This window comes from Grampus griseus (assembly GCF_964374135.1).
Source record: "Grampus griseus genome assembly, chromosome: 1".
In the NCBI taxonomy this organism is placed as follows: Eukaryota; Metazoa; Chordata; class Mammalia; order Artiodactyla; family Delphinidae; genus Grampus; species Grampus griseus.
In genome coordinates, this window is record NC_139017.1 from 8,684,191 (window position 1) to 8,708,558 (window position 24,368).

Consider the following 24,368-nt stretch of genomic DNA (forward strand, 5'->3'; position numbering starts at 1 on the left):
CAATCACCTATGACTTTGAGGAAACCCATAATATTCGGTGAGAGACCAAGAAAGTTACAGATTTTACAGAGCACCTGAAATGAGAACCACAGATTCAGTGGTATTGTGATCACATGCTGTTGTTAAATTTCCAATTATAAAACTGATATTATTGCAAAGGTCTTTAAGAACTCAATTTATACTAGTAATTAAGATATATTCAAAAACTGAACTCCTTTCATGAGCAGCCAGCTACCCATAACTCAAGTCCAGAGTCAGAGACCTTTTGGTGCTGGCAAAATACGAAGGGATCACTTACTTAGTCCAAGTTCCCTGGACAGACAGAAAACAAGGTTCAGAAAAGTCACATGGTTCATTCAAGCCGAATCACAAAATCAAGACTAAAATCTAGGTCTTCTGACTCAGATTTAGTGCTCTTTCTACCAAGCTATAAGCCCTTTCTCCCTCTGTTCAAGTCAGTATAACCAAGATATTGGTTAATTATCTATTTTAGATCAACAACAAATTAGGCAATGTCTTAAAGGGGCTTTGGGGGATACGGTTCACAACTTTAAGGAACTTAAAATCCAATAAGGAGGCAGGAAAATTACTGAAATAAGGCAGAAGTTAAGTGCATTTTAGGATCAGGATTACCTATCCAGGGTTTCCCAGAATCGTAAGAAAACTGGTCTATCCAGATGACGTTTGTGATAGCTGAGTTCTAATACTGTTACATCCCATTTCTGAACATTTGGATCCAGACGAACTTCATCATATTTGAGATGGAAGGCTTTAACTACAGGGGGGGAGAAATAATACTCTTTATTCAAACTGCAACCAAAATTATAAAAATATTTTATAAAAGAATAAAAATACCCAAACACAGACATTAATCGAAAAAACTTAAAAAAAAAAAAAAAAGTCAACCTTTCTTCCACCAACCAAAACTGTATTATAACCAAAGTGATCTTTGAAATAAGAGGCTGAGCACTGTAGTATCTCCCAAAACATTCAATTCAACAAAAATTTACTGAGGCTTATACATGCCAGCCACTGGGGACTGAAATAAAAAATGAGGTAAAATAAAATGCATATGATCCGGTGAAGGATAAGAAGAAGAAAAAGACTACTCACATACAGTATGATAAAGGTAGCAGAACATCATAGGAACACAAGAGAATAGTACCTTTCCCACATCGTGGGATTCAGAAGAGGCTTAGATAGGCAGGGTGGAGTAAGAATTACACAGAATTACACAGAAAAGTGATCCAGTTAACAAAAAGAACATGCTCAAAGAGAAAAAGGTTTAGTCTAGGAACTAAAGAAATTTAACAAAATTGCATCATGCAAAGTAAGGTAGGGAGAAAAAAAAATAACACAGGGAATGAATAAAAGCTAAGACCATAGAAGTTCAGAGCAATGCTGGCCTTGTAGGCCATATTCAGGAGTTTGGACTTTTACCTAAGAGATGTAGGGATTCACTGCAGAGTGTATAGCAGAGACTGATGATACAGCATAGTAATCTAGAGGAGAAAGAGATCTGCTCTACTAGGAAGAAGATACACATATGACAAGAAAGATTCAAGAGATAATTAGCAAGTGAGAACTAATGGAACTTGGTGAGAAATGAAAAAGGAAGAAGAAACAACTGGAAGGTCTCTGGAGAAGGTTATCTGGAAGTAGATATTTGCATGATATAAAAAGAGAGTCTAGCAAAGATCTAGAAGAGGAGGATTTCAGGCAGAAGGAACAGCTGATACAAAGGCCCTTAGAAGCAAGCTTGGAATGCCCTACAAACAAGAACAACTTTTGTAGGCAACGTCCTATATGCAGATCCTATTCAGCTATGATAAGAAATCTGAATTTTATTCCAAATGTGATAGTAAACCACTAGATAGTTTCGAGCAAGGAGGTGAAATTATCTGATTTTCGTTTTCAAACGCTATCTCTGGTTGCTGGGGAGATTAAAGACTCTAGGACTAAACTTCCCAACAAGTGTCTGCTGCCAAACGTTAAAAGGTGACCATAAACACTGACTTTGAATCTTCTTCCTTGATCGTCCCGCTGGACCATCCTCACCAGTTTATTATTGTATTTGCAATCAGTTTATCATCAGTGGAGCGTTAGTTTTACTTGTGTACATGGAAGATGTTTACCTTTTCTTTCCATTTTTTACTTTTTTTCTAACACATAAGATATGATCATTACTATCACCATTATCATCTACTATTAGGAGTTTCTAAAGAGAAAATGATTGACTGTTAATTTTTTTAAGTAGCTGATTTACAGATTCCTTGTTCCATACTGCTTGCAGACTTACTGGCTTTTGATGTTAACTAATCAAGGTCTAATTCCTTGATGGAAATACAAAATAAACCATTTGTGCCCCCAAAAAACACATAAATATTACTTCTAAATTATTTGCTTTCATAAATAAAGGTCTCCTCATTGAGCACATTTATTTTGAATTTAATTCAAATTAATCAATTTAAACCAATTCATTTAAAGGGACTATCCGTTATGGATTCAGAAAACTCACTTTCAAAAAAATTATTATTTATATGTGTAAAAAATATTTTTTAAGTTTCTTTAAACTTTTAAATTAAATGAAGTCAATATTTGAATACTCTCTATTGTGATTTACTACATGTTTCTCTTTTCTAACGTTCTCAGTATGATTTGCTTTAAAAATCATTCTTAAAAATACATGAGTTATAAGTTTTAAAATGACTTATCTAAAGCCTTATATAGGGCTTCCCTGGTGGTACAGTGGTTAAGAATCCACCTGCCAATGCAGGGGACATGGGTTCAAGCCCTGGTGCAGAAAGATCCCACGTGCTGCGGAGCAACTAAGCCTGTGTGCCACAACTACTGAGCCTGCGCTCTAGAGCCCATGACTCAACTACTGAGCCCACGTGCCACAACTACTGAATTGAAGCCTGTGCACCTAGAGCCTGTGCTCCGCAACAAGAGAAGCCACCTCAATGAGAAGCCCACGCACCGCCATGAAGACCCAATGCAGCCAAAATTAATTAATTAATTAATTTAAAATAAATAATAAAGCCTTATATAAAGGCCTATAATCCCCTTTACTAATTTCAGTAGATTTAGTTTACACAGTATTTATTTTTCCAATAGAATACACAACTTTTTAAATTAAAACAATATCAGAGTCCAAAAAGGTTAAGTCACAAATGAGGAAACATATGGTTTCTCTCATCATACAAAGTATGTTATTAGCATGAAGCAATGGTGGCAAGCAAACTTACACCAAGACACCATAAAACATCTTTTTTTTTTTAATTTTAAGGTTTTATTTAAGCTAGTTTATCTAAAATGTATTTTACCATGTAATCAATATAAAATTATTGATGAGATATTTTATTTTTGTCCTGTATAAGTCTCTGAGATCTGGTGTATATTTTACACTGACAGAACATTTCAATTTGGACCAGCCAAATGTGGCTGGTGGCTTCTGTTTTGGGCAGTGCAGGTGTAACCAACCCCAGCAAGAACTCAGCTGCCAGTCTAGGGAATTCCCTGGAGGAATTCCAGTAAGTCCAGTGTTTCTTACTCATAAAAGACATAATTTTTAAGCCTCAGCAAAAATAGAGGAAACAAAGTTCTTCTTGTAAGAAGCCAGTTATCTGGGAAAACAATGAACACTAAAGCAAAATACTTCACACAATTCAGAATTGTTCATTTTTTGCAAACTACATGAATGTTGTCAACGCTTTTTTGCAGGAACAAAGAAAAAAGAAATAGAAAGGTGCTCTTAAGTAGTATTTCGGTAGATAAATGATGGCATGTCAAATGACAAAGGGACAACATAATACAGAAGATTAAATGAAAAAGTTTTCACAATGATTAACTCAAAAATTAGAAGAAATCATCATTTAAAAATCTTGATCAACAAATGTATGTAACCATTTCAAGCATAAGAAATAATATTTTGGGGAATTCCCTGGTGGTGCAGTGGTTAAGAATCCGCCTGCCAGTGCAGGGGACACGGGTTCAAGCTCTGGTCCGGAAAGATCCCGCATGCCGCGGAGCAGCTAAGCCCGTGCGCCACAACTACTGAGCCTGCGCTCTACAGCCCGCATGCCGCAACTACTGAGCCCACATGCCTAGAGCCGGTGCTCCACAACAAAAGAAGCCACCACAATGAGAAGCCTGCGCACCGCAATGAAGAGCAGCCCCCGCTCGTCACAACAAGAGAAAGCCCACGTGCAGCAATGAAGACTCCATGCAACCAAAAATAAATAAGTAAATAAATTTTTAAAAAATAATAATATTTTTTAAAAGCTATATCTGGTTACAAGCTCAAATCTCTCATAATTTTGAAAAGATTTTATTTGGAAATTTTATACAATCCAATATTTAAAATCTTTTCTAAACCTTTGTATTTTCTTACTGTGCAATATGAAGAAAATATAATTTTTTTTTACCAAGTACCCTCAGTTTACTCCTATGCTATATAGAGATTATCATTTTCTATGTGGGTTATGGGGAAAAGGTGAGGAGCTAGAAGAGTCAAGAGTTAAATGCAAGGAGACCAGCTAAAAGCTAAGAGATAACATATTTCTAAATTTCTGGCTTAGGCAAATTACTAAAAAAAAATTGACTCAGGCAAAGAACAGCTTGGGGATGACAGAGGGTATAAGACAATAGATTCCACTTGGAACAGGTTGAGTCCTGATACACCGATGGGACTTCACAAGGAGTCACCTGGTCATCAGCGAGACAGGCAGACCCAGAATATCAAGCCAGAGACATAACTTTTATAAACAGAGGATACAGATGGTAGCTGAAAGCTATCAGATCTCCTTGAGAGAGTATGTGTAATTATAGGAGAAGAGAAGCGGGAACACAAATATGTCACTGAAAGCCAGAGGAAGAGCAGCTAGTGTCTGAGAAAATGTAACAAGCCCTCAGAAAAGAACATTTAGAAAGGAGGAAATGGATCGAGAGTAAAATTCTGATAAGGAGATCAAAAGTATCCAATATTTGGGTCACTGGTGAGTCTGGCGGGAACAGTTTAGTGGGCAAGCAAGAGAGCACAACTACAGTAGCCTGAGAATCAAACAGAAAGTGAGTAGAGACAATTCTTTCAAAGGCTTGGCTGTAAAAGGAAAGGAGAGCCAGCTAGAAGAAAAGGTGAGGTAAGAGGAAAGGGTTTTGTTTCCTTTTATGATGCAAGGGGCAAGAGTACTTTCATTGTAAATGCTGATAAGTAAAGAAGGAAGGCTGAAGAGAAAGAAAACTTCTTGGAAGAAAATTATTATTGTTAACTTTTTAAAAAATCTCTAAGTTCTTATCTAAATTTCTGAAGACTAACAATCTGAACAAAACAACAATGAATTTAGAGAACATTTGTATCTTGAAGACATTCTAATCATTTTTTATTACAGTATTATTCAACAAGGCAAGCAAGTAGGTAAAACACAACAAAATTAGTGTTCACTGACATTTTGCTTTCATTAAAACTCCCATTCTCTCTACATCTTTGACTTCTATTTATCAAACCTGTGCATTACTCAGGTTTCTGAAATAACATAAAAAGCTACCATCATATTAGAATTCATTTTTAAAACTGAATGAAGGCAGGAGAATAAGTGATTAAAAGTTTTCAAGCTTGGGCAGTTTCCAGCCTGGAAGAATGGTGGTACCACTAACAAAAACTAAAATTGATTAAAAAAAAAAAAAAAAAAAAAGCTGGGTTTCACAGTAGCATAATCTACATTCATAATAAATAAAGTTGTTATTTCTAACAAACATACCTGTTTCATGAGGATACTTTTTAAAAAGTAATTTTACTAATGTTACTAACTTAAATGGGTACTCAAATTAAATGATAATTAGACTATCCCTACCAATAAAAAGACAAGCTTAGGGCTTCCCTGGTGGGGCAGTGGTTGAGAGTCCGGCTGCCAATGCAGGGGACACAGGTTCGTGCCCTGGTCCGGGAAGATCCCACATGCCGCAGAGCGGCTGGGCCCTGTGAGCCATGGCTGCTGAGCCTGCACGTCCGGAGCCTGTGCTCCGCAACGGGAGAGGCTGCAACAGTGAGAGGCCCGCGTACCGCAAAACAAAAAAAAAAGAAAAAAAAAAAGACAAGCTTAAATTCATCTACTTTTGGTATATCAATACATACCAAAATATGGTCAATAAAAGACATAAGACACATGAAATCTATCCATTTAACAGGTATCTACTGAATGCTTCCCAACGCCATGCTCTCTTCTGTGCTGATGATACAACAGTGAACGAGGCAGATAAGGCTGCTCCCATCCTGGAACTGGCATTCTAGCCAGGGAAGACTACAATACAGATATGAAAATAAGATAATGTCAAGCAACAGTGAGTGTTACCACTGCAGTAACTGGGAGGAAGTTAACGGCTACTTCCAGGGTGGTCAGAGAAGGGCTCCCTAAAGGACAGAGTACTTACTTGGCTGAGACTTAAATGAACAGAAAAAGGCCAGTCGTGCAGCAACCACTCCAGATAGTGGGAGTAGCAGGTGAAAGTCAACCCATTTAAAAACTGGCTAACAAAGTGAATAAAAGTGTAGGGACATGCAACAATATTAATGATTTATTAATGTTATGGGATAGGCAATATCACTGTTAGATATAAGTACACAGAAAATATTAATGTTCCAAAAAGGCTTTAAAATATTTCACAGGGGCTTCCCTGGTGACGCAGTGGTTGAGAGTCCGCCTGCCGATACAGGGGACACGGGTTCGTGCCCCGGTCCGGGAAGATCCCACATGCCGCGGAGTGGCTGGGCCCGTGAGCCATGGCCGCTGAGCCTGCACGTCCGGAGCCTGTGCTCCGCAACGGGAAAGGCCACAACAGTGAAAGGCCCGCGTACCGCAAAAAAAAAAAAAAAAAAAAATTTCACAGGTGCTTAAAAATTAAAATATGTGGTACTTAACAGGAATCTTTTGGTATACACATCACATGTGCATAGCCGGGAGGGAGAAAGGGAGGGAGGGAGGTAGGGAGGGAGGGAGGGAGGAAGGAAGGAAGGAAGGAAGGAAGGAAGGAAGGAAGGAAGGAAGGAAGGAAGGAAGGAAGGAAGGAAGGAAGGAAGGAAGGAAAGCAAAAGCATTTCTGTATTAGATAAGCAGTAAAAATAAAGAGACTCTTACTTTTAGCAAATATGTCGACTGGTGATCCATCAGGCAAAAGCCACGGCCAACCTTTGAATTGCCATGCAGGACCTTGCACAAAAACTGCTACAACCCGGTCCCTATAAATAGAAAAGAGGGAAGGGAAGAGTGGAGGCTGAGTATCTCAAATATTCTTGGTTACTATAATCCTTATGGAAAGAGTCTCATCATTATTCCTGCAATAGTCTCCTGTCAATACTTCTGTGAGGCAAACACAGTACTGCATTACCATAACTTTTCATTATAATGTTACCATTAGGGTACATAATGATCGCTACATTTCCCATGTGTTGTTTTTTACACCTAAGTCATTTAAACATAATTACATGCACAGTCCTATACGTGACCCTTTTAGCCTTTTATCTCTGCCCCTTCTATTAATTAAAGGGCCCATTTTGCTTATGCAACAGGGAACAGTAGTATATCTGTTCATTGAAAAAGTTAGTTTTAAAAGAAAATCATTTAAAATTCAAATGCATCTTAAATATTTCACTTTAAAAATGTTATAAATTATAATAATTTGCTAACCATTTTATAAAGCTCAAAGGCCTTATTTTGAGTTCTGATTATCTGGAAAATAATCTGAGTACAGAAATTACCTAAACTTTTAAACGTTTTCAATTGTTTTATAGCTGTTTCACTCACCCTAAATTCTCTAAGTTTTTTCTAAAGCAACTTGTTTTTCCCAGCCATTCAACTTCATTTTCCTAAAAAGCACAAATCTCTTTCTAGGCCCTCATATTTCATTAGCTTCCAGAAAATTTAATTAAACTGAGAAATTATAATAAGTACAAAAGCCGTACACAGTATAAGCCTACAACTAAAGAGGTGGGAACAAAATCATAACATCAACAATAATAACTAACACTCATTAGATTTACTACGAGCATTTACTATGTGCCAGTGCTGGTCTAAGCAGTTTACTTATGTTAACACATTTAACCTTCAAAACAACCCTGTGAGGTAAACTATTATTACCCCTATTTTACAGAAATGCACAAGCATACTAGAGAACAGTCCACTAGCCAGAAGAGAGAAGGAGGGAGGGGAGGAGTGTGGAGAAGAGAGCAGAGTGGGAGAGAGGGAGGGAAATCAATGATTGATCTTGTGCACTGGTTACGCTATTGTCCTGTATGGGGGCTAAGAAATCACATGAATAGCCAACTCAGTGTTACAATGGAAAGAGTTCTGACCTTACAACTCCCTGAAAGGGTCCTGGGAATGCTCAGAGGTCCACAGACCACACTTTGGTAATCACTGCATTAGATGGAGACTCTGTACATCCAACAGAATATTAAGCCAAAGTTACCTTCTATTCAAGTTAAAGACTTACAGCAGTGATCAAAGTTACTATGAAAAACCACAGCTTAAAATTCTTAACCTGCTCAAAATCTCTAAGGCTAAAATTCAACCTTAAATTAAAAAGTTCCTCCTTCATGGGATATATGCTCCATATTGCCTAAACCATCTTTGGTAATGGAGCACACTATTAAATGGCCTCTTAATTTTATGATGTAACTTGCACCATACAATAGTTGAAGGTCCAAGGTACCTGCCAAAGTAAAGAGGATTTGCTAGACAGAGGTCCCCTAGATCCTAGCGTGTCTCATAGGGTTAGCAGGTGAGCTGGATAATAAAAATACTATTCCCAGTGAACTCCTGAGAGGACAATTAACAGAGAACAGAAGAAAGGTAAGGAAAATGTTATCCCTAGGTTATGACACCAATGGCTAGGACCTCATATATAACTCAAAGTATTTCTGTTAGGTACTAAAGGAGAATTCTAATACAAGAACCCTTGATTCTTTAGTAAATTTTTAACATACTAATATTCTCGATGGCTTGACTTCCTAACATCTGAAGACTAATAAGTACTTCAAAGGTAAATTTCAGCTAATGCATCAATGTGTTACACTCTCTATATCAGAGAGATGCACACTTAGACTTTGTATTTTTACTCTGGCTTAGATTAATTAAACAATTTAAGGTAATTCATGTATCTGAATTTATACGCACTTTATATTACAAAGATTGGGTTGGCCAAAAAGTTCGTTTGGGTTTTCCGTAACATCTTACAGGAAAACATGAACGAACTTTTTGGCCAAACCAATAGCTTAATATTTTATTAAAGGACATTTTAATGCAATAAAAGAGCTGAACTGGGGTGATGTTATTATTTTTGTTAAATTATTTCCTTACAATAAAAGTAACAATGCTTTCACTTATCACTTCTTACTAAAAAATTTGAATTCTCCAAATCAAAAATCTAAAACATAGGCCCTCTAAAACAACATTAGTCTATTTGAAAATTTTGTTCTAAAAGCTGATCCAGAATAAATGGACAAGTGGAAAGAATTTTTACTCTCCAAGTTTTCCAGAAGTTTGTGTTTCTTATAAGTAAAATAAAGTTTAGACATCCAAAATATATTACTTAGGTATTACTAGAATGTTAACATTACTGATGACCAAATTAGACATTAACACAGGTTTCAAGGATAGGTTCTATCTAGAACTCATGATAAAATTTGATACTTGTTCATTACACAAAAAATTAATGACTTTAATGACTATGTGAAAAATACAGATTAATTTACCAGTCTTGAGGCATTAGTTTAAGGGGCTGGTCTACTACTCTGTAAGGAACTGTGACACTAATTGCAGTGCCCCCTGGTTGCATCTGGTCTTTTCTTCTCTGTATTAGAGTTTCATTTTCTCGTTGGCAGCCTTGTTTCTTCTTTTCATCTGATGGGACAAACCTTTCAAAAAACAGAAATGATTCCACAGGAATCGTTAAAAAGAAAAGAAATCGTATTTTGAAATGATTTTTTAAATAATGATAGTTTTAAACCAAAAACATTATTTTTTGATATAAACCCACTCCGCATGTACAGATCATAATGCTTGAAGAGTATGGGTCTTTACTTCCCATGCCAAGTAGAACTCAAGCTCACTTAGGCCAGAAGTCAGTATGTGTGTGTGTCAGTCTCACACACAAACACCCAATTTATATTCCTTCATCTAGCATTTAGTATTCCTCAAGATTAAACAACCATACTAATCCTTGATTTCTCAAATGCTAGTAAGAAGCAAATTTTACTATAACTCAAAGGTCACTTGAAATGGAGTTGACGTGGCTAGCTAGGTGACTCAGTCTACCCAGGAGCATCAGCAAACACCCCTTTCCACATGGTAGCCACCACTCCCATCAGGATACAGAACATGTGCAACAGACCAGAAAAGTTTCCTCTTGTACCTTTCAGTAAATCCCCATCCTCCTCCCCCAACAGGAAACCATACAATTCTGCTTTCCATCACCACAGATGAGTTTTGCCTGTCCTACGAATTCATATATGCGGAATCGTACAGAATTGTACTCTTCTTTGCCCAGCTTCTTTCATTCAATTTAATGTTTCTGATATTCATCCATGCTGAGGGGTATATTGGTAGTGAACTAGCAATGAATTCTTTTTTACTGCTGAATAAGATTCTATTGTATGAATATGCCACAATTTGTTTATACATTCTCCTGTGGTACATTTGGGTGGTTCCAAAATTGCGGTTATTACAAATAAAACTACTATAAATACTCTGGTATAAGTCTTTTTGTGGACGTATGTTTTCACTTCTCTTATATAAATACCTATGAGTGGAACTGTTGGATCATTGGGTATGTTTAACTTTAAAAGAAACTGTCAGAAAGTTTTCCAAAGTGGGATAAAGTATAAAGAACATTCTAAAGGCATCTCTGAGCTAGCTAGCAAGAAGTAAAGAACTCTTGGGCCAAAGACTGAGTAAAGTAGGGAACTCAAAGAGGTTAGAATAACACTGCAGACTTCTTTCCATCCACGGAAGGCACTGGCAAACTAATTAAACTTAAGCTTTGTCTTTTATTGACACTATATTTCACTAGACTCCTGGAAGAGGAAACAAGGCCCATATTCTGCTCAAGTAGAGAATCTAACAGAAGTTCCTTCTTACATAAAGCTAGGACTCTGGGGGTTAAGTTCAGTATAATATAAATAATGTAAACTAGAAATAAACCCACTGCCCACCCGTTTTCCTGCCCCCCATGTCCACCCCAGCCCTAACCAACACCCTGACAAGTGCAAGAATAATCAAATCTCGGAATTGCAAATTGGACCTCACTTGGAGTTAAAGCAAGAGTTAACAACCCTGACCACAGTGACTGGTTCAGAAATAAATGTGTTATACAAGCCAGGCAGATAAGACTTAATCCTGGCATTTTTGGTAACCTGGAGTTTCTGATGGTCATCTTTGCCCCTGAAGCAGGAGAACCTGCTTAAGAGACAGAGAGACTAACTCCTGATCACTTCATTTAGCACTGAGTCCAGCTGTGTCAGAAGCTAGGACTAGTTATATTGAGCTAATAAATTATTTTTTGATAAGGCTACTTTGAGTTGGTTTTTAATACTTACAACAAAAAGTGCTCTAATGAATACAACCAGCAATGATACACAACTGATTGGATGGATATTTGTGATCTGGAGAAATATTTTGATATCCACTGACTCATCCAATATTTGCAATTTATTTATTCCACTTTGCATTCTATGAGGGTGAAGGAGTATGGGTGATATGATTAAAGTCATTACTGTTTAAACAAGAACAGTTCTAGTAAAATAATTTTCTTAGTATAAAATGCAAATGAGTTGATATACTGCGGTTAAGTTCCAGATTTTAAGTTTACGTTATTTTGAAAAACAGAACAATTTTATGGATATGTCACAGATTAAAAATATAGTTTTCAGGAATTCCCTGGTGGTCCAGTGGTGGTTAAGACTTCACCTTCCAATGCAGGGGTTGCAGGTTTGATCCCTGGTTGGACAGCTAAGATCCCACATGCCTCAGGGCCAAAAAACCAAAACATAAAACAGAAGCAATACTGTAACAAATTCAGTAAAGACTTTAAAAATGGTCCACATCAAAAAAAAAAATCTTAAAAAAAAATATATAGTTCCTTTCTCCTAAATAAAAGAAGCTGAAATCGGGGTGGGGGTGGGGGGGAATTAACAATAATTTCTGAATGTTAAACCTCAAACTGAGAATTTAACTTAAAGCAATGTTAGATTGGCTATGCTCCCAGGTGCTTAGCAGACACAAACACAAATCTTCATTCTGGAACTCAAAGAATTTCCACAAGAAAAAAATTCCAAGGAAAATGAACAGAAATTACTAAATGAAAACCATTAAATGAATATTAAAAAAAAACCAAAACTAAACACACAAGGAAATGAGGTATAATGAATGAAACAATAATCAAAAGAAAATGATTAGTAAGGACTTCCAGTGATGCAGCTATCAAAGACCAAACCTGTAAAACAAGCCTACAAATACGTACAGGGAAAAAGAAATTATTTTTAAAAAAGAGAGAGAGACCAAAGATTTGAAAAAGAACTAAACAGGACCACTAAAATAGAAAAAATAAGATATCTGAATTTTAAAATGGAATGACTAGACTAGGGGATGGTCAAAGAAACAAACTACAAGTTATACCTACAGAAATGATCAAGAATGCAGGTGACAGAGCAACAGATGGAAAGTAGAACTGTTTAAGAGACATGGATGATGAAATGAGAAAGTCTTAAAGTATGTCTCATTTAAATCCCAGAAAGAAAGAAAAAAGGGGAGATGAAGGGAGAACACACAGGTAATATCTAAAGAGATAAGAGCCAAGACTTCCCAAACTGATGAAAAACACAAATCCATAGATTCAATTCTGAATCCCAAGGTGGGATATATAAGAAATCTACACCTAGGTACACCAGATAAACAAATTTAAAATGATCTTTAAAATAATAAGACAAAGCAGATTTCTTTAAAAGGACTGATTACCACAGCTGACCTCTTCATCATCAACAAAGGAAGCTAGAAGGTAGTGCAATAATACCTTCAATGTAATAAGAAAAAAATTAACTCCTCTATGGTTTTCCAGAGTGGTTGAATCATTCTGCACTGCATGTGGCAGCAGGGAACACGAACTATTTATGGTCCAGTGTAAGCTCCAGTAAGCGTTCTGCCTGCTCTTCCCCAGGCCTTAAGTGGTTCCCTCACATGTGTGTGCTGAACAGTATTTGACTAATGCAAGGGGAACCCTCTGCCTATCTCTGGAGCACTCTCTCCGTGCAATCTTTCCTCTTTGGAACTCTGCCCTGTGAGAGGACCATCGTGGCCAGAGTCACAAGTGCCATCCAATCAGTTTATTTTAAATAAACTTATGGTCCCAGTGAAACGTCTCTCAAGATCATGTTTTAAAATGTAAAATGTGCTTTTTCATATTTCCATGATACAACCTTAATTTTGTTATTTAAAATGTTAAAGGTGAAGGCAGGTTTTATTTTATTTCGTTTCATTTACTTAATTGAAGGGCTAGAAAACTGAAGAATCCTCAATTTTACATGAAACCAAACAGAATCTATGCCAACATGAGCTATGGGTTACAGCCAGTACTATAATTGTGTGGAGGAGGTTTCAATTATGCATTAATTACATAGCAAAGCCTCCAGCTGACTCAAGCTGCAGGGGAGATGTCAGCTGCAATGAGGTGTTAAACAATGAAGGGAGTGTTTTAAACTGAGGAGAAAAATTAGGCATGATCTATCCAAAGAAGGTAGTCTTGTTAAATTGTTTGGCTTCTCTGTAGTAAGGCTAAAGAGAAAGATGCTAAAATTTAGTTTGTGATTTCCATGCACTACTTGCTATCTTTATTATAAAATAATATTTTATATTATCAGATCTATTTAAAGAGATGGGCCAAAATAATTATATTTCATATTCATCCAACTGTAGATTACTTGAGGAACTGCAGACTGTAGATTATCTGAGTAATCCACAACACTGTCGGAATACTAAACTTCACAAAAAAAGCCTAATAAAATATAAAAATATAAAACCTAAAAATTCCTTCTTTCCACATTGTTATTAGGGAAAGGTTCACTGAAAATTTCACTCAAAAGTACTAAAGAAAAAACACTATATGAATACACTTGTATGTGCCAGTTACTTAGGTTTTTATACAGCTATTTAAGTCACAGGCACTCAAAATTCAATTCTGCATTTGGTAAAACCTGGAATCAGCAAGTATTACAACTTATTTTGTTACTCATTTTTAATTAGTCATAAGTTATTTAGAAGCAGCATGATTTTCTTTTTGGAGGTGAGGTTGTTTTGTTTCTTTTTTAAGAATCGTCATCGTTATTTTACTGAGAAAGTTAAGCATCTGGAAATTTTAACACACGATATAGATTTCCTCTTCACTTCTTCAACTATCTTTTACTGATGTCTAGGTTAAAAAAGTATGGTCCCTCCTCCTCCCTCTAGGAGGTATATACATCTAATTATTTAACGTTCATATTACTTTTTTGGTTCTTTAACCAGAATTTGGAAGTGAGGAGAAGACAACCTGAATTTGTTTTAGAACCTCTTCAAGCTCTTCAGCTGGAGCAAAATAATTCACGTTAAAAATTAATACAATACCTTCTTCGTTAAAACTTTAGTCAGAGTTTCTATAATTTTCCCCACAGTATTGATATAAAAGAATATACTGTTTTGAAATTTATATTTGAGACTATCTGTAAAGCCTATAGCACTGAAACTGAATTTTTGCTTTCTCAAAATAAATACTGCATTAGTAACACTAATTCTCAACAATAGTTCCATGTCCTATGAAAAGAACAGTTTAAGAAATTACTTACTTCAGGTCCTGTAGAAGGTCCTTTGCATTAAGCATGGTTATTAAAGAGGTGGTAGCTGCAGGAATTATGATAATGGGTGTTCGAGATCCTATAAGGACAAAATTTTAAAGGAGCAAATATGTTATTCAAAGGAATTATAGTTACTTTCCTAATTATAAGTTAAAAGTTTGTAAATTTGTAATTTTAACTCTTTTGAGCTAAAAAATATTTTAGTCAGCAGTGATACTCAGAATATTTAATGATCAGGATGACTTGAGCACTGACTACTCAGAACAGACACCAAACACAAACATTTGGTATAAATGCACAAGCATGCAATCAGCCCTGATTTTGTAAGCTAGCTTACTCACGTTTACTTTTTTAAAGTAAGTTTAGAGTCACAGGCACAACCTTACCTTTCTTCTGATTTGGGGGAGGTCTGGCTTGAGAAACTGTAAGAAAGAAAAAAATTCAAAATGTTGTTATGAAAATCACATTCTTATTTTCAAACCTACAAAGTAAATAAGGCCTAAAATATCTGTATTTATATATGACTAGTTGTAGAATTTTTAAATGTATTGCAATCTTCTTAAATAATATTAAGTTATTTCTCTGCTTCACAAAACCACTACAGTGCCTTAGCACTTCAACAATCAGTGGTCACAAGGAAAGGGGATACATGGGCATTGGTAGGCACTGAGTATCTACATTCATGGATGCTTGGATCTAGAAAAGGAAGCAAATAAATAACTTCTGAATTAACTGATTATACTGTAATAAATGCAAAAACAGAGTACTACAAGAGCATCTAACTCTGGGGGAAGGGCTGGGAGAGGGAAATGTACTTAACCGCTGTGGAGGAAAAACAAAGACATTACTGGGGACTAAGACCTAAAATATTTACCTTTTTCTCTCTTTTTAAAATTTTTTGGGTTTTTATTAGCAGAAGAAAACATTATAGGCAATGAGTCATGTAAAGGTCTTTATTCTGGAATTGCCCGTATTATCAATAATTTTGAATACATGTTATAAAAACATGAATATTTGTATCTTTTCATTATTTGTATATACAATGGACTTTATAATACACAAAAATATTTGTTGGCATAATAATGGCAATATCAGCCTAGTTCAAGATTAACATATTTTACAATAAAAAGTGATGTATGTTCAATTTTCAGTATTTATTCATACAATAAATTTTTATTGACTGCCTTCTACATGCCATGTGCTGTGCTACAATTAATTTTTTTAAATCACACACAAAAAAATTCAACAATTTAAAATTCTAATTCAACATTAGTTCTTAGAGATACCACTTTTAAAGGAAAGCACACACATCTTTGGAATATGTTCCATTTTAAAAGCAGTAAAATGCTAAATTTTAACTAATACTTTGTACTCCTTTATATAGCTATTTCATTGTGAGAAAATATTACGTAGTCCACAAGTATGATTCTTCTAGCCACAGAAAGCAGAGAAGGATATATACAAATACAAGTTCACACACATATTTATTATGGTGTTCGCATCTTTCTTCTTCCTGAGAAAAAAATACTAAAACTTTCTTAAATTATTTTTAGAAATAGTACTCATGGATACATCTGACATGTATACATGGATACAGCTAGATAGTGTCATCTGGAATGTAATACAATCTCAATAAATACTTTGAATTTGCTGGCGGGATACAGGAATGATGGGATGGACAGAGAGATGGATAAACTGTAGACGGGAGCTGCTGAATGACTAAGGAGAACAAAGAAATCTTCAACTGAAGTACCACTGATTTGCTAAGGGAACCCACAATGGACCCTGGAATATAGGAAAAGATTCTCTCAAATCAAGGCTGAGAAGACTTAATGTAGCAAACACACAAAGTATAAAAGCTCACATATTAAAAATAAACTTTAGGTGTTTAGTAAAAAAACAAATACAATTAAGGACCAAGACAGGGACATGAAGATGAACATGCTAAGGATAAGCTTGATTTAAAGGATGGGGGAGCAAAGAGCAGAATAATACGAGTCCACAAGGAGAGTGATGGAGAGCAAGAGCCTGTACTCAGATGATCTCGATTCTATCCCCACTGTGCCGCTTCACAGGCAAATTACCCCAGCACGCTAAGATGAATGCCGCTCAGCTTCAGTTGTCCCCAACCATAAATCAGAGATAACAATTTCTACATCTTGATTCTGTTTTAAGAGTCTTAAAAACATCAAGGCAAGTTGTCCAGGTCCTGGGCCCTGGGCATATTTACCATTCACTGAACCTCGTGGCCCCCGCTGACGTAAACTGCTACTGCTGCTTGTGCCTCTACCACTACCACTGCCTTCCGCAAACGCAATGACCAATTGTTTACAAGCTGAGAAGAGGCAACTACTGTTACTATGCTTGATTTCAAATATAATTAATATTCTTTACTTAAATATTTATTCACAGCCTATGTACAAGGCACTCTGCTAGGTTCTTATTTTTATGATGATAAATAAAACAGAAATAATCCCTGCCCTCAAAGACTTTTCAGTAAAATAGGGTAACCAGACCATAACAAATAGGCAAACAAACACATATAAACAAATTTGAATACATAATATTAAGGAGCAAAGAGAATATACACTGATATTAAAGTGTCCTTTAGACAAAATGCTTAGAAAAAGCCTCTCAAAGAAAATGGCATTTAAGCTGAGGTTTGAAGGACAAAAAAGAGCCAACTTGCAAAGAACAAGTGAAAGAACAGTCTTGGTAAGAGGTAGGAATGTGGGCAAATGCCAAAGGCAGGAAGAAACTGTCACGCTTATGGAACTGCAAATGTGCAGACAGACCATGGGGACAAAAGGAAGAGTGGCAGGAGATGAGGTTAAAAATACACATAGGAGCCACTTTATGTATGGCTTTCTAGGCAACGTTAAGTTTGTTATTTAAGTGCCACTGGAAAACCCTGTAATTTTTAAGCCAGAAAGTGACATAATTTGATTTTCACATCACACCTTCTGTAAGGGAAAAACAATAAATTTAGATAAGGGATCAAAAGGGGGACAACCATGGGGCTTCCCTGGTGGCACAGTGGTTGAGAGTCCGCTTGCCGATGCAGGGGACACGGGTTTGTGCCCCGGTCCGGGAGGATCCCGCATGCCGCGGAGCAGCTGGGCCTGTGAGCCATGGCCGCTGAGCCTGCGTGTCCCGAGCCTGTGCTCCGCGACGGGAGAGGCCACAACAGTGAGAGGCCCGCGGACCGCAAAAAAAATAAAAATAAGAGGGACAACCGTGAAAGCAGGAAGCTCAGTTAGGACTATCACCGATATTCTATAGTGGTGCTACCCAAATTATGTGCGGTTAAGCATAAGGTTTTTCTGTAAACTTTCCAAGGTCAACTAAATAAAATACAGTAACAATGAACAGGTAGAAAACTGGCCATGCACCTGGATGTTGTGCCAGTACTGTACCCTCAATTCCTATCTGTATCTTGTTAGGGACCAGAACTAAACAGGTAATGGACTAATAACAATACTTTAAGATGCACTAGTCTACAGAAATGCTGGTGGCTTAGACTTAAGTTGTGGCAGTGGAGATACAGAGAATAGATAAATCTGAAATACAGAAAAGGTAAATTTGACAGAACTCACTGACATATTAGATGAGAGGAATAAGCAAATGTGAAAAATAAAGAGTAACTCCTAAGTCTTGGACTTAAGAAACAGAGTTGATAGCAGTGTCATTTATTCATGAAGAAGCAGAAGAATGTGAAGTAAGACATCTTGGGAAAAATATCAAAGAGCAAAGGTTTTAAGGTTTAATCAGTTTTAAGATGACTACAGCACATCCAAATGTTAAACAGTTAACAGATGATACCAGAGGTAGGAAGAATTAGGGACAGAAGTTTGAAAATCATCAGCACATAGATTTAAAACTATGGAATGGGGTAATCCAACCAACACCTAGGTTACAAAGTGGATCACTGAACAGGGCTAACTCTCTCTCTCAATCTCACATGAGCAGTAAGCAGATAAACTAGAGTTACAGAGTCATGGGTACTCACCTACCCATTTCAGAAGACCTATGAAACAGAAGTAAAGAATGAAAGATGGAGAAGTGAAGTATGTGATGTACACGCATTAGAAAGAGGCAGCAAGAGCAGGGATATGTGCAAGAGATTCATGTGGCTATAAAAGGAAACAACATTAAGTTCCAGGACTGTAGCTTATCAAAGGCTTGTGTTTCTTAATTCACTGGAAGGCATGTGCCTCTTGTTAGTTATATTCCCTAAATGAATGTTTAGAAGTTGGGAATAATTGTAAACACTTTAAAATATTAAATTGACCCAGGGACTTGCCTGGCACAATTAGTGCTAAATAAATATTTGATGAAAGAATAAATAAGAAAAAATGATCAAAAATGGAACACCATGGGACTTCCCTGGTGGTCCAGTGGTTAAGAATCCGCCTTCCAATACAGGGGGTGCGGGTTCAATCCCTGGTCAGGGAACTAAAATCCCACATGCCTTGCAGCACAGCCAAAAAAAAAAAAAAAAGGAACACCATCCTTGAGTTCCTTCACTGAAGGAAAAAAGAATAGGTAGTTCAGTCCCCTATTTCCAAATAATTCAAACTCTACCTAACAAATAACAGTATAGATCTATGCTGTCTCATGTATAACGTTACATTGCCAGAAATGTTTTGTGTGGTTTTCTTTTATTTTTCAATTTAAAAAAGATAATCCAGGTGAACATGCCATATATTGCACAATATGCCTTCAAAATTGGGCATCACCCAATAAGCAAATACATTTAACAATCTGCAAAACAAAAATTCACTGATCAAGACAAAGATGACAAACTGCTAACACCCACTCAACTCAGGTCTTACTGACAAATGAGTATTAAAAACTTATAAAATAATAAATCACTGCTTTTGGAATGGTGGGTAGGGATTGTGGACCTATGGGAATCAATCAGTGAGTAAAAGAAGAGGAGACCTCACATGGATGGGCGTCAGAGTATTTGTTATGAGACATTAGATAAGATTAATTTCAACCATTTTAATCACCATGGCAGAACAATCGAAAAAGAAAGATGGAATATTAGGAGCTGAAAAGACCCACAGCTCCTTACCTCACATGTGACCTTCCCCAGGACCACATAACTAACTAGCTGGTAGAACCCAGCTCCCTTTGCTTTATTACATGGCACATTTGAACAAACGGGTTTACTCAGGTATTAGTGCCACCCCTACCCCTTTCCTTTGTCTGCCTAATGATTTTGAGAAAATGTGAAATGGAGACAGTTATTTATCACACAGCACAAAACAGAGTTAGAATCCTCAGGTGGTGATTTCTTCCTTTTTATACCATTTCTGAATTTCTCATGTGATCTTCTTTAGACTGACCAACTACAGCCTGCCATCCCCCCCTTCCAAGGGAAAACAAATAATTCTGTATCTATCATTCAACTGCCTTCACAATATTCCTCTACTTTGCAGGCTCTATTCCTTGGGTCCAACTCAGTCTGCCCATTCTTATTTCCTTGACTTTTTTCTTCATTCCTGAAAAGAGCTCCTTTAGCTTCTCCTAGTTTCTGGCACTGAGTACATGGAAGGCATTCAAATAATATTTATTAAATTTAATTGCTCTTCCTTATATTCTCATTAACAGCTTTTGGTATGGTCTTCTCTACTGAAAAATAGTGCCATGGTCCTGTCATCTGAAAGAAATTACATCCAATGTGCTCCAAATTTAACAAAGATTTCAAACAAACCCGTCATTTAAAAAAAAAGTAAATACTAGTCATGTCAAGACCCAGGTTTATGGATCCAAGACACAGTGAAAGAGCCTACAAAACCATCCCAATATAAACCTCTTAACATCATGCTTTTAAAGTGCTTCCAGAAATTTGAATACCTGTAATCTACATAATTTTAGAATTAGCCTATGTGCGAATGTACTATGAATAAAAAGATATACAAATCTGCACTACTGACACTAACAAACTGAAAAGGAAGATCACCCAGTCAAATTCCTGACTGTGCCTTTTCAATTCTTTTCATTTTCTTCATAGCCACTTTTAACAGCACTGATACTATGCTAAATGTAAAAATAAAACAAATGAACACTAAAATCAAACCCAAAACACCTAAAATGAATATAGCGTTCATATCTACATGCATTTATAAAGATCAATCTTTTTAGGTACTAGGAAGAGGAAAAGAAAATACTGCTAACATACTGGGTTGCCAAAAAGTTCGTTCAGTTTCTTCCATTAAGATGTTACAAAAACCCGAACAAACTTTTTGGCCAACCCAGTAACTTCAATACTACCCTTGCTTATTAACATACATATTTTAAAAAATGATTATGGAACCTAATATGCTCAATAACACAGATATCTGAAAATCTAAACATCAAAGCTGCTTATTAGTCTATTAAAATTATGGTTCTATGCTTCTGTAGGAAAAAACAAAAATCACATCCACCATACTATCATGGAATTCAAACAAGGAATTTGATGGGGGAATGGGTACATAATAAATAGCTTTTCAAAACATGTTTTTAAAATCTTAAAAACCTTTTCTTGAAAATTTTCTTTAACTCTTCAACTATACCTATTTACTCAAGTAAATGTTCTTATACTAGTTTTGAAGTATTTTACATAAAATTTCAATTCCTTCAAAGCATTATACATTATCAAAATTTTTCACTGTCATGATTATAGAAAAAATCAAAAAGTTTTATATTTTTACCTGGTCTTGGTACCGGCTGTGCTGCAGGAGTCTGCGTCTTACGGGCCGAGGCACCCTCCTTTAAAAGAATAAAAATGGGTATGTTAAAGTTCCTTTGCATGATAAACACTTTCATTTAATTACTGCAAAGAAATTCCATATCTCTCTCAGTCACTCTACTAAAAAAAAAAAAAGGAAAAACCTCCCCTTATCTTTTATGCTATTGGTTGTGAAGTAGTAAGAGAAATCTTTAGTGGGAATATATTTAAATTGTTACCATTCAGTAGTTATTGTAAGTAGGCAGTATTTTTCAAATACTCAATGATTTGCTTAATTGCTGGCAATTATAATATTCTCAGAAATGTCGTTACCAGTTTAAAAATCAAGTCAATCTTTTTTTCCCTTAAAGAGTCTCAAAATGAATAAATGATACATAATCTCACATGTGAAAGATGAAAGTGTTACCTTGAGTTCATTTAAAAAAATGCAAATATTTCAAATTAAATGCGTTTTAAAATATTCAGGGGAAATAATCCATTTATAAAGATGAGATTTGTTACATTTAAGAGTAGTTGAAAATATCTTAAAAACTGAATAACAAATTTCAACTAATTACTAAGCATGTAATATATACAAGGAAATATGCTATGTATTGAAGTACATCAATTATATACTCAAGAATAAATGCCTCTGAAATGCTTAAGATACTTCAAAAGTTATCTATATATTTAGTGCAATAGTTTCAATCATATTCACACTAAATTCTTCATTAAACCATTTTTCTTTATAGAAAGCTACAAGTGTAAATTTCAAAAACAACTAGTAACTCATGGAGATTTTATTCTAGTTGTATTCAAGTGAAGGAAATTTGATAAATATCATGGAAGTTACATAAATCCATAATAATAAAAATCACTACTACAACCACAGAAACATTTCTAAAGAAGTCCTGCTAAACAATGTTAATTTTAATCATATTACATTTTCTTCAAAAATTTGGAATGGTAAAATCATTTGGAATGATAAGCTATCCCAAAGCATCTTTTTTTTTTTTAATGATTATAAAAATTAGTACCAACACAGAGAATGTATTTCACTTGGAATTCGGTGGGATTCCTGGCATTCAGTTAAAAAGCCAAAGAAACCATTCTTTACTGCAAAAAATAATAGCAGCAGAGGCAACTAGCAAAAACTTTTTGGGGAAAAAAGGTACCCGAAGACAGCAGAACATCCTTTTCCAATATTTTCACTGTTATGCATTTAGTTGAAACTGAGTCACTCTGGATGCTGGTTTCATGGATGTGTTAAGTTTGTGAAAATTTGTCAAGCTTACTAATGATATGGTCATTACACTACAAGTAAATTATATTCAAGTAAAATTTTAAATGTAAAGAAAGTGAGTTATTATTAAGGTGGAGAGCATATTAAACATTTAACTTCATTTAACATGCTGAAATTTCTGATTTATATTTTTCTCTAAGTTCATGTTAGGGGACACAACGGCTTTTACTCCTCTTTGTAAATCTAGTACCTAGAACACTCAACAAATGTGTGTCATATTGAACTGAGTCTAGACTTTTAAAAATCAGAAGCCAAGGGATAATCATTAAATAGAAATTAACTAGACATTATATAATAAAATAACAAGATTAAGCTTTAACCATATTACTTTTAAATCCTTATATGTAAATACAGACTCACTGGGTATGGTTTAAGTACACAGAGAAGGAAGAAAAATAAAGGAAATGAGACAGGAAAAACAATGAGCACACACATATGGAGACCTCTTTCTGTCTGCATTTGACTATAAGGCTGGTTGAATCCAAATCAAAGCCCTCTTCACCTGAATAGAGTAGACTTAGATCAAAATCACTAGAATACAGTACTAGAATGGAAAAGAAAAGTCTTTTCCATTACAAATTATTACCCTTAAGTATTTCTGTCTTCAAAACTAGACCCCTTTAAATATCAATAATGGGCATTTTATGTTTACCAAGTAAGCAATCTTTGCTTGATGACCCCTTCCCGTTCCAAATCATTCCTTTTGGCAATAATCCCCTGGTTCCTGGTCACTGGGCAAGACATATGTCCTGGGCTAGGTCTACTGAGAGTTCTTCTTTGATATGTGTTTTATAAATTGGAGCTCGCCAGTCACAAGGCTATAAGGAGGTTAAGTCTAAAATTACAGATAACCGTTTCTTTTGACCCATGGAGAAAACCCAACTGCAGAAGGACATAATGAAGTTACTGTTAGGGAAAACACTGACTGAAACCACCCACCCTGGCCAGGCAAGGACAGTAACAATCTACATGAGTTATTTTATGACAGAAGATCCTGTAAGGAACACAGAACTAACAAGACACCACCAACCGGAAGAATATGGGAAAGGTCAAAAGGACAGAGATGCCAGTCCACATGTCCTACCAACCTCCCAGAATCCTCCTCACTGGAATCCATCTTGGCTGAGCGGTTCCACGTGCCACGAGAAAGGACCCTGTGTCAGAATGATTGGCCAGAGACAACCTGGAAACTAATCCCATCACCATAAAGCCTGAAACTGTAAGCCACGTGGGAGAGCAGTCCTCCTGGGTCACCTTACCCTCCTGCTCTCCGCCAGGACGCCCCTTCCCAATAAAGTCTCTTGCTTTGTCAGCACGCGTGTCTCCTCAGACAATTCATTTCCAAGTGTTAGACAAGAGCCCACTCTCGGGCCCTGGAAGGGGTCCCCCTTCTTGCAACATTACCAGCATACAAGAAAACACATGGAATACAATATCCCTCACAATATCTGGCCTGTAAGACCTATTCT

The 24,368-nt window shown here is 36.1% G+C and overlaps 1 protein-coding gene across 1 annotated transcript in view; it reads right to left on the reverse strand.

Annotated features, from left to right (window-relative positions):
- The window catches only part of CDC73 (cell division cycle 73), a 92,211-nt gene that overhangs the window by 5,349 nt on the left and 62,494 nt on the right, over positions 1-24,368 (reverse strand). Inside the window, exons 11-16 of the mRNA XM_082648736.1 lie at positions 21,580-21,637; positions 15,262-15,297; positions 14,867-14,954; positions 9,749-9,910; positions 7,134-7,234; positions 634-775 (exon numbers count right to left, since the gene is read on the reverse strand). Of these exons, the coding sequence (XP_082504862.1) occupies positions 634-775; positions 7,134-7,234; positions 9,749-9,910; positions 14,867-14,954; positions 15,262-15,297; positions 21,580-21,637 (587 nt within the window). The remainder of the gene's footprint in view (positions 1-633; positions 776-7,133; positions 7,235-9,748; positions 9,911-14,866; positions 14,955-15,261; positions 15,298-21,579; positions 21,638-24,368) is intronic.